This window comes from Sturnira hondurensis, unplaced genomic scaffold (genome assembly GCF_014824575.4).
Source record: "Sturnira hondurensis isolate 20B ecotype Veracruz unplaced genomic scaffold, ASM1482457v3 Scaffold0025395, whole genome shotgun sequence".
Taxonomy (NCBI): domain Eukaryota; kingdom Metazoa; phylum Chordata; class Mammalia; order Chiroptera; family Phyllostomidae; genus Sturnira; species Sturnira hondurensis.
The window spans coordinates 910,195-921,149 of record NW_028098026.1 but is presented as its reverse complement, the minus strand read 5'-3'; the positions used below and the strand labels follow the sequence as shown (position 1 = coordinate 921,149).

Sequence of the window (10,955 nt, the reverse complement as noted above, 5' to 3'; positions counted from 1 at the left end):
TCCTGAACACAAATTTTAATTTTTAAAAGTAAGCATATCTTCTTATCCCCAGATTCCATTCCTACCCCTTCCAGTGACAGATCTCACCCTGTCCTTACTCCTTGGACCCAATTCTTCCAAGGCCTTTAAGGAAAGTGGAAGGAATCAAGATGGTGTCTATCTTGGGTTCCCAAGGAGTGAACTGCTATCTTGGCTTCACTTCCATTGGCCAAGCAAAGTGCACCTCAGAGAAAGACAGGGCCTGGTCTGGCTTCCATCTTAATCTGCCCTATGTTACCTTTTTTCTTATGCAAATATCTTCTTTCAGTGTCTGCCTGACAACTTCCATATCCGCCTCTAACTCCCATCATACCCTGTCTCTATTCCTCTTTAAAGGGGTCATTTGGCATCTTGAATCTCTTTTACACAGGGGAATAGGTGGGCATAGTGGCCATCTGGCCCCACTTAGGGCATCCCCTCTGGCTGAGCAAACTATCCTCAATGACCCAGGCAATAGTAATGATCTATCCCTCCCCTCAAGTTTAGTTCTGGAGGAGTAAGGTCACTAACTTGTTCTGGTTCTTCAGAAATCAGGACAATCCATTATGGCAAGTTGAATATCCCAACATTTCAATTGGAGAGATGTCACACGTGAGTCTGGAGACGCAAGTGGCTAGGTGTGGGGAAGGCAGCATAGGGGAAAGGAGGGGTCCCGGGGGCCAGATCTGGGGCCCCAAAGGATGAGGGTTTGATGTAGCTGGTAGAAGCTTGAGAACGGGGTGTGGTGAAGTAACCTGCCTGGGCTCTATACAGTTTGCAGGGGGGAGGCATGTCCAGGTGTGAATTGAAGTCATAGAAGGGAGGTGTACCCAGAGGTCCAAGGGGGGATGGTGGTGGCAGGAAGAGGCCTCCTCCAGGGGCTTTATCAAGGCTCAGGCTCACACTGACTCCTTGGACCTTGTAGTAACTGTTGGTTGGGTCCTGAGGGGACAAATGAGGTCTGTGAGTACATGAGGGTATAAAGGGGTGAAGGCCTCTGATGGAGATCAAGCCAGACCTAGGGAAAGGCAAATGACAGAAACAGGAGTAGACAGAGACAAAGAGACAGATCGGTAGACTGGTAGGAAGACAAAGGCAGAAAAACAGTGACAAAAGACAAAGGGACAGAAGGAAATGGGCAGAAAAAGGCAGAGACAGGGATCTAGCCCTCCCAAGAGGTGGTGGTGTGGAAAGAGATGCAGAAGGAGCAAGAGAGAGAGAGAGATTAAGACCAAGATATGTACTCATACATTTGCCCAAGAGCCCCATGGCTTTGATTTTGTGTCCTGCCCTATGTTACTGCTGGACAGACCTGGACTTGTCCTCATGGAGATACCAGGCCAATGGGGAAATGACAGATTACCAGACAGAACCCAGAGGGGTCAGGGCTGTATTGGGACAAGTACAGGCAGAGTAGCTGGGACTGTGATGATGGGGCTCTATGGGGAAGCACAGGCAAGATTATTGTGGCTTTGATGGGGGACCTTTCAGCACAGTTTCGGGGCTGTGATGGAGAAGCCCGGATTAGAGTGTCCCTGGCTGTGACAGGTGAAACATGGACAGAATGATCAGGGATGTGAGGAGGGAAGCATGGGTTTTCTAGAACAAGACATATCTGAGCTAAGACAAGGGGAATTGACCGAGAGAATTAGGTAGGTATGGGGAAAAAGGTAGGAGTGTTTCAAGCCAAGAAAATAGAATAGTGTGTTCTAGGTACAGCAGAGAGAGAGAAGGGACCCTAAAGGTGGGGCAGGTCTGCAGAGACGTAAGGCAAATGTGGGACCTAAGTGGAAGGGGCCTGGGGGAGGCAACCAGGGGGGGGCATGCAGGAGGCCTGAAACATGACTATGATGGAGAAAGCACAGCAAAAGTGAACCCTGATCTGGGGCTCAAGATGGAGGCCAAGGCTGGAACAGGCATGTGGACAGAGTCAGCAAATACCCAAACTGAGGCTGTGAAGGAGGGTAAAACAGGACAGGAGGCGGGAGGAAGAAAGCTGAGGGGGCTCTGTCCCTGCTCTTCAGCTACAAGAGTTAAAAAGGAGAGGACAGAGGCAGCGGGAGAACTGTAGGCACAGAGAAGGGAGCCCTGCCCCTTTCAATACTCACCTTGGTCTCCAAAGCTCCCTCTTCATCCAGAACCAGGTCAGTGTGGTCTGTGTGCATGATGGAGCCCTGGGGAAGGGTGCTCAGTGAGATGGGGGTGCTCAAAGGATCCCCCTGCCCCAGTGCCTGACCCCAAGGACCCTCAACTGGAAAGTAGAAGTCATGCAGGACGGAGCTGGGGTCTAGACTCAGGGAAAGAAAGGGCCCTGGGGACATATTAGGTCCCCAGGGAGTAAGTTGGTCAGGGGCATATTTGGACTTGGGGGACTTTTGGGTCTGGGGTCAATGTTGGGAATAGGGCCCATCTTGAGTTTAGGTGCCGGATTTGGGACTGGGTTACTATTTGGGTCTAGAGGCATGGTTCGGTCTGGGGACCCCAGCTTCTTACCTGGTCCTCACTGCTGCCTGTCCCCTCTTCCTCAGGGCCCTGTAAACTGGAACCATGGCTGCTGCCTGGGATTCGCACCAGGTTCTTTCGCTTGGAGAAAGAGGCTGAGGCCAAGGACAGGGAGTGGGGGTGGAGGGAAGGAGGCAGAGGTAAGTGAAGGGGCAGGGTCACAGTTTGTGGAGACTAATGAGCAGGAAAGAGAGGACTGGGGGGATCAGGTTAGGAGACCAGGAACCAATGAGAGCCCTGGTCTGGGAGGGCACAAGTGTGACCTTGAAGAAGTAGAGTTAGGGCTTCAAGGAGGAACCAGGGCCTGAACATGAGTCAAGCCCCAGAGGCAGTACTGGTGCCAGGTCCCAAGGCCAGGCCTGTCAGTGAGCAGGGTGAGGGTGAAGGTGTGTGTCTGTGTGTGTGTGCATGGTGGGTGGTGCTGGGATAGGGCTTGGGTACTGACCCTTGCCTTGGCACCAGCAGCAGAGGGCCACCCCAGTGATGACCATAAGGAGAGTCATGGCCAAGGAGGCCACTCCAGTCACAATCTGCATAGTAGGCAGCGGCAAGTCTGCAAGGAGAAGAGGGGATGGTTTGAGGAGGCTGAGCAGAAGACCAGGGAGGAGCTGGGGAACGGGGGACTCGGCGCTTGAGTTGGGGGTCTCTGGATTCAAAAAGTCTTCAAGTATGGGGGAACCCAAGGTTTGTAATGCCCAAGCTTGGGGTCTCTGGGCTTAAGGGCTCATGAAATTGGGGTTTCACAGTAAACTCTTTGGCTTTAGGTAGTCTCAGAAGTTGAAGGGTTTTAACATTCCCTTCTCACCTGAATGTGAGATATCTCAGTTTAGCATTCTGTATTTGAGGGAACTATTTTGGGGGGGTCTCAGGATTCAAGGGACTCATAGTTTTGAGGCTCCTAAGGTTTGGGGGTCTCTGCATTTGGAGGGCATTTTTTGCAGACTGTGGCATTTTAGGGTTTTGAGGTCCTCAATTTTGGGAGGTCTTCAGGCTCCAGGTCTTACCTCTACGGCTCAGGGTGACCAGGGTACTTCCCTCACCCAACCGGTTATGGGCACTGCAGTTGAAGCCCTTGCTAAAGTCAGACTCCTGAGTTCCCGAAATGTGTAGCACAGAGATCAGGCCTGGACCCTGTCCAACTCGGCCCTCTGGGGCTGGAAACGTCTCCACCAGGAACCGACCCTGTGACCCCTTCTCCAGGAAGCCCTCATCCCAAGACCAGACCTTGGGGTACAAAAGAAAGAGGTCAGAGGAGACTGGGGAGGGAGAGAAAGGAGCAGAGATTCTGGAAAGTCAGAGGTAGTTACACAGTTTTGGAAGTCTGGCTGGGAGATCAGGGACCACGGCTGGGTGGGTCATGAAAGCAAGGATGTTTTCTTACCACGGCTTCTGGGGCAGGGGAGGCGAAGACTAGACACCGGAGGTAGGCAGAGCCCCCCAGGAAGGCTGGCGCTGAGTGCAAGGCGGTCACTACAGGGGGCGCTGGTTTGGAGATTGTGGACCCATTAGAAGAGAGGGCCATCCTCCCACTCAAAGGCGACTCCTCACTAACCCAAACCAACCAGGCCAGGCCCCCACAAACTCGATCCCCGGAGGCTTGCTTTACTAGGTCCCACTAGTACCCCCAGGCCCAAACCTCCGCCCACTCTATTAGACTTAGCCCCCTTTGCCCATCCTTGTCCCGGGACCTGCCTAGTCCTCTCGGGAAGCACTGGTTTCTCACCGTTCACAGTCAGCCTAGCCTCCGCAACGCCTCCCCCTAGACCGGAGAGCCCTGGCTCCGCCCTGCACACATAGTCGCCTGCATCCTCCGGGCGCACGGAAGGAATGCGCAGTGTGGGCCCGGAGCCCAGTACCTAGGATATGAAGGGGCGCCGGGGGCAGAAATGTGGGAGAAAGCCCCATTCACTGCCTGCCACCACCACCAGCCCCCCCGATACGTTGTTACCTGTGTGCCCCCACGGCGGGTCCAGGTTACTCGTGGGAGCGGGTTCCCACGCCAAGAACAGCTAAACAAAGCATCTTCCCCCAGGTCTACAGATGCGGGCTCCGGCTTTGCCAGCAGAATAGGCCCAACTGGAGGAAAGGAAAGGTCACATGCCCGGGTAGGGCTGCAACTTCTGACCTGGGATCAGCCACTCAGAAATGGCACCCTCAAGGACCCACGTATAGGCCTCCGTTCCACAACGCCCTCCCTCCACTATGGTATTGACCCAGCATAGCTAAACTCTGCCTACATCCTATGCCCTCCCCACCTCCTTCTTCAGCCCGTGGCAGCCACTCCCCAGTCTAGCCCTCAGCCCTTTCCAGCAGGTCCTACTGCCCACATCCACGGCACGCCCAGGCTCACACTGTACATCCAGTGCGGTGCTGCGGTTGGCACTACCCACAGTGTTGCTGACTTCGCATGACACCGGCACCGTTAGGAATGAAGCATCTGCCACCACCTCCAACATTGGCCCTCGGGCCCCCAGCACTGGGGAACCCCCCTTTGCCCACCTGTGGGGGGGTGGGGCTGTTAGTGCGATCTCTGCTCCCCAGGCACACCTATTCACGTCCCAGCCCCAGCCCCTCCCCAGCACAAAGTAATCTTCATCCTCACCGATAGCCGGTGACAGGAGGCTGAGCCCTGGCCTGGCATAGGAAAGTAACCTTCTCTCCCTCCTGTACAGTCTGTGGTTCTGCAGACAGAGTCACCACTGGGGGATCTGTGGAGGTGGGTCAATAATCAGCTGTGGTCCAGGACCTGGAACATCTCCATTGATGACCTGGGAGTCCAGTTCCCAGCCTCTCCACCCTAGAAGTGTGGATCCCCAGTTCTCTCTTCCCTTTGAGCTGGCAGTCCAGGCAGGTCTCCAGTTTCATATTCCCTCAGAAACCAGAGGTCCCAGCTCCCACCTTCCTCATACCCTGAAGCTGAGATCCCAGCCCCTTATTTCACTAAGGACCTCAGGCTCAGGGCCCAGTGTCCAACTACACTTACATTGCAGGCTCAGTGTGATGGCTGTGTCCTTTCCTGCAGGCAGGGCCTGGCTTCGGGCCCGGCAGACCAAGGTGGCTCCTTCATCGTGGCTGGAAGGTGTCAAGGATAAGATGCTCTCCACGGACCCCGTTGTCCCTTCCTTCAGTAGGGTCTAGAGGTTATGAATAATAACAATGGTTTCATCAACCCCTTATATAGTGCTTACTGTATGTCAGGCTCTCTTCTAGGTAATTAGAAGCATTGCTTTGTTCAATACAGTGAATTACCCTATGAGGTGCATACTGCTATTTTTATTTTTGTTTTTTATTTTATTTATTTATGTTTAGAGAGAGGGGAAGAAAGGGAGAGAAACACCAAGGTGCGGTTGCCTCTCACACGCCCCCTACTGGGGACCTGGCTGGTAACCCAGGCGTGTGCCCAGACTGGGAATGGAAAAGGCAACCCCTTTGCTTCACAGTCCACTGTGGCTCAGTCCACTGAGCCACACCAGCCAGGGCTCAGGTGCACACTACTATTATCCTCATTGTACAGATAAGAACACTAAGGGACAGAGAGGTTAAGTTACCTACCCAAGATCAATCAACTAATGAGTGACTGAGCCAGGTTATCTGGACCTAGAGTCGTCACCCTTAATTATACACCAAGGGTCCCAACTTTGAGCCCCCGCCCTCCCATGCCCTTTTCTCCTCTGGATGAGCCAGTGGTCTGAGTGAATCCCCACATTTCTCCGAATGGGCAAGGGCTGGCACAGGGGCTTGCATCTGACCTGTTTGAAGGTGGCCCCATCCAGCTGGACCCCGTCTCGAAACCACAGCAGCTCAGGGGTGGGGTGGGCATCCCCACGGCTCCGACAGGTCAGATTTGCAGGAACCCCAGCAACCAGAGACACAGAGGGGCCACCCAACACATGAGGGGCTTCTGGGGGCACTGTGGGCAGATCTGGGGTCAGAGCTGAATCCTGGGCCAGAGACCCTGATCTTCCCAGCTCTAGCCAACCACTCCTCTGTGTTCCATGGACTCTGATAATCCCAGCTAGGGCTGGCTGTCCCTCTGGGCACCCCTAGGGAGAAGAGTGGGCTGGATCCTCACCCAGCACATGCAGTTGGGCTGGTCGAGAGCGGAGGCCTGCCTGTGTCGCCTGACATTCGTAGGATGCTTGATCCTCTAGCTCCACAGGCCTAATGTGGAGGTCGTGCTGGCCACTGGCTGCATTCCCCGATATCCAGTACCTGGACCACCCTGGCATTAAGGAAGAGGCCGTCACACCATGGTTCTGAATCACACCAACAGTGGGTGCTGGGACAGGGAGACACTAAGCCTTTCCCAATCCAGAGCCCCTTAAATTGGGGGATGATAAATTTAGAAAAAAGCCAGAAAACAATCACCATAAGAGGCAGATTAGATGCTACCCCTGGGGAAAAGAGGGAGTGAGAATAGTAGGGGAAAGGAATGAGAAGGGCTTCCGGACCTGGGTAGTGGTTACTTGGGTTTATGGTTGTTGGGCAAATCTTCCATTCATGTTTTATGTTCTTTTCTGCATGTTTGTAATGTTTTACAATAAAAAATTAAAATCCCCAAACCCTATGGGTCACCCTCAAAGTATAAACTAAAAATTCAGGACGCCCAAATGTTTCCCTGAGACCATTAATTTCCCAAACCTGAAAATGTCAAAATAGATGCTTCAATTATAGCCTAAACCCAGCATTTCCACCCTGGAGCCAAGAGCCAGCCCCTTCCTGAATGGAGAGAACAGTCTCCATTCCCTCTTCCCTCTCACCTGGCAGGTCCCTTTCACCCCCTAGAGCCAGCCCATCCTTAGTCCACTGAACCAGCCCCGAGTATGTGCCCAGGACACAGGGCAACCGGGCCTCATCCCCCAGCAGTACCACCAAGTCCTCTGGCTGTTGCAGGAAGTGGGGCGACAGGCCTAGGAGAATAAGAGGGGGGAACAAAGCTGAGTTTAACATATTCAAGAGCTCCCTCATTCAGAACCCGGGGCTTCAGTCCCCAAACCCTGCTTCCCTCAGACCCAGAAGCTCAGGCTCCCAGATTTCTCCTCCCTCAGACCCAGAAGACCGACCGAGTCCTCAGCGCGATTCACCCCAGTAAAGCAGCAACTAGCAAACAATCCTCTCCCATATTTACCGCCTCCCCCGCCCCTCGCGGTACCTGCACGCCCTCTGAAGCAGAAGAACAGGACGAAGAGGGCGGGAACCAGCATCCTGACTGTGCGTCCCCCAGGATCCAGTTGACTTGCTGTCGCACTGGCTTCCCCGCCAACTGCTTCCTCGAAAGCACACCTCCAGCCACTCCGGCCTGGGGACCCCTTCGCGACCGACTCTTCACCCCAGGCTAGGACCTCCCCTCTGTCCCCGGCCTGGAGTTCCTAAGTCTGCTCGGCCGCTGGCTCGGATTCTGAAGCGCCGGCGAGGCCCGCGCGCCGAGTCTCGGAGAGACTCCGGCGGGGTCTGATCCCATTCGCCTCGCCCCGCCCCGCCCCGGCGCACCCCGTGCCCCCCCGGGACCCGCCCCCTTTACGGGAAGAAATTCCCACGGTCGAGACCCCCACGAACCCGAGAAAGTAGGGCGGGGTTCTCTCCTTGGGCGGGAGCCCCAGCCCAGCCGGGATCTGGGAGCCGGAACACCTGGATCGAAGGAAGGGGTCTAGGCTCGGTTGGACACCTGCACCCTGCCGGGGTTGCGGGGCTACGGGGTTAAAAGGCGGGGAGTGGAAGAAACTTGCTCAGCCCAAGTCCTGGAGGGACCGCGCTGAGTGGAAACCCAGCTATAAATGGGAACCCCCAGGGCCTTGCTAGTTTCCGCACCTGGGGGAGGCGGGGCCTGGGGCTCCCCAGGGCCTGGGGGTCAGGAAGAGGGCGCCGGGGTGCCTGGCTCGGGGCAGCTGGGACCCCCGAGAAGAGGAGGGTTCTGCTCTTCCCTCTCAAAACACCTCCTCAAAATATCCCCCTGCATTCCTAGTTACCGCTGCAAACCACAGCAAGTCCTAAGATCCAGGAATCCAGGCCCCCAGCCCCTCCTTTCTTTAGATCCGGCAGTAAGGGCTCAGTCCCTGGCCCCCCTTGGCTGTGGTTGCCGGGCGACAGCTGGGAGGCGGCGGTGCCCGGGCTGGTCAGGGTGGGAGGCTGGGAACCTCGCAGCTTGTCCTGACTGCTGCATGTGGCCCAGCTGAGGCGTTCCCACGCTACAGGCCCGCGGGCACGCTGTGCAGCTGCTCCGGCAGGTGGGCGGGACCTCGAGCAGGCTGAGGGGCGACAGTGGGTGTGACATACCTGAATCCGCCGGGACTGGGATCCTCACTCAGGTTTCCCATTGTTCCTGAGCTCAGAGTCTTGCATTCCTTCCTAAGTGGCAGCGACTTGGACGACCTCTGCTGACTGAGAAGCTCCGAATCTCCGAGAAGCTGGGGGCCCAACTAAGTTCTCTGCCCGCAGCAGGATGCAGTTGGGAGAGTCTGACAGGGGGCAGAAGATCTGGTCTTAAGTCTTAGAGTCAGTGGATTTAAGCACCAATCTCTCTTTCAACCCCCACACAGACCCAGGAGGAGGATTTGAAAGTCAACAGTGAACATCTGCCCTAAGTTTGGGAGGGGGGGGCGGTGAGGAGGTAATGGAGACCTGAATTCTTGGGAATTTTGGAAGAAAGGGCTGCAGGCCTGGCCTCACGAGCCTGAGAGGGATGGCTCCTTGTCGGCCCAGAATTTGGGGTCTGGGTGCCTGAACTCCTGGCTTCTCTTTTGTGGATCCGACACCTGGATTTCGAAATAAGGTGAGCTTGGGGCCAGCACTCCCGAGGCTTGGGGAGGAAGTCAGGTAGTAAGACTGTTTTTCTGGACACCTGATATCACTTTCCTTTCCTGCCTCTTTGGGGACACAGGCATGGAAAGATGGAGAGCCTGAAGTCCCCGGAGCATCCAGAGAAGGAAAACAACTAAAGAGGAAGATGGAAGGTTTGTGCTAAATAAAGTCCCCAGCAACCGACAGCGCTACACTCTGGCCCACATGGACACCATCTGGTGAGGGCCCCTATGACAGAACCTCCAGCTCGGCTTCCAGCCCGTTCCCCAAGGGCCGTGGGGGCAGTTGGAAGAGAAAATGTGGGAGGAGTGCAAGGAGTCAATAATGGGAGAGAAGAAAGATTAGAAGGAGTGTCAGAGATGGAGCTGTTGGGGCTCAGGCCAGATGCCTCATTTTGTTCCTAGAGGAGGGCCAGAAAGGGCATCATGGCAGAGGAGACCAGTTCCTGCAGGAGATAAGCAGGCAGAAGAAGCTTATCCTATGTGAGCGTGTATGAACACACTGGGGTGGGGAGGGCAGGTCAACCAGCATGTGGTTATAAAATTCAAAGATGCAACAATCAGGAGGAATAAAGAAAAGAAAGAGATGTAGTCAAAGGGCGACTGCGAACAAATACTTACTGGGCTCCTGGTGTGTGAGAGAGAGCACGGGATGGGGTGGGAAGATAGAGATGAGAATGGAGACAAAAAGACAGAAAAACAGAACTATATCTGTATATCTATATAAAGGAATATATATATGTGTGTGTGTGTGTATCGAGAGGGAGAGGCAATGACATAGTTAAAGGTTGACTGAGATGTAACCACCTAATGAGAGAGGAAGAAAGGCACTGAGACCGAGAGGAGAGACTCAAAGAGACAGAGAAAAACAAAAAGATAAATCAAGGTGGATGGAGGACGGGAGAGAGACAGACAGAAGAGACAGGGAGAGAGGGGGAAGCTATGTGACTGAGAACTCGCAAGACCTTTGACAAGGGGCTCCCACCTGGGCTCATTGTTATACCCACACTTAGTGCTCGTGGTCTTAGACTCTATTTACATGCCCACCCACTCTGATTGCCCTGTCCCCTGCACACTTACACCCTACTCACTTATAGACCTTCATACACTCTGCACGTACTTTCACAGATCACAATTCACTCCCACCTTCTCCACACTCACACTCACACTCACTCACATGCACTTCACACACACATACACAAAGACATCTCCCAGTCTCTCATACACATTCTTGCACACTCTCCAGAAGACATCCCTGATGCCACTTGGGAGGTAATGCCTGCTCAAGGCAGGAAAGGGCTTACCAAGTTTGTATACCAGGGCAGGGAAGAGCTGGGGAGTCCTAGCCCCATGGCAGGCCCAGCTCTCTCCTCCCCTTGCTGAACTGGGACTGCCTGGGTCTGACCTGAACCTCCTCATCCTGGCCCAAGCCAGGCCCTTGGGGTCGTAGGGGCTGGGAGGCACCAAAGAATATGCCTGGCATGTGCTGACAGGGGATTTTTATGCTCCAGCGGGGCCTGGAGGAGCCTGCTGGACAGATGCCTGCAGCTGGAGATTCTAGAGGCAGACTAGGGAGGTAGTAGTGGAAAGACAAGATCAGACTAGGTCCCCGAATGAGACTCAGCTCTGCCACTGACT

At 54.7% G+C, this 10,955-nt stretch overlaps 1 protein-coding gene across 3 annotated transcripts; it reads right to left on the bottom strand.

The window, feature by feature from the left end:
• KIRREL2 (kirre like nephrin family adhesion molecule 2) lies at positions 1-10,751 on the bottom strand. 3 transcript variants are annotated; one of them, XM_037039690.1, is made up of 15 exons: positions 10,622-10,751; positions 7,281-7,430; positions 6,593-6,742; positions 6,270-6,430; positions 5,504-5,654; positions 5,123-5,228; positions 4,871-5,019; positions 4,469-4,596; positions 4,244-4,376; positions 3,902-4,002; positions 3,525-3,744; positions 2,966-3,073; positions 2,512-2,615; positions 2,127-2,192; positions 1-960 (listed from the first exon to the last, which is right to left on the bottom strand). In XM_037039690.1, the coding sequence occupies exons 1-15, from the start codon at positions 10,734-10,736 to the stop codon at positions 625-627; spliced, it is 2,178 nt and encodes a 725-aa protein (XP_036895585.1). In that variant the 5' UTR covers positions 10,737-10,751; the 3' UTR covers positions 1-624. The 3 variants fall into 3 exon arrangements, with proteins under 3 accessions (XP_036895585.1, XP_036895586.1, XP_036895587.1); XM_037039691.1 differs by lacking the exon at positions 10,622-10,751 and adding an exon at positions 7,673-9,128 and having other exon boundaries at positions 583-960; XM_037039692.1 differs by lacking the exon at positions 7,281-7,430 and having other exon boundaries at positions 583-960.
• Positions 10,752-10,955: the final 204 nt, after the last annotated feature.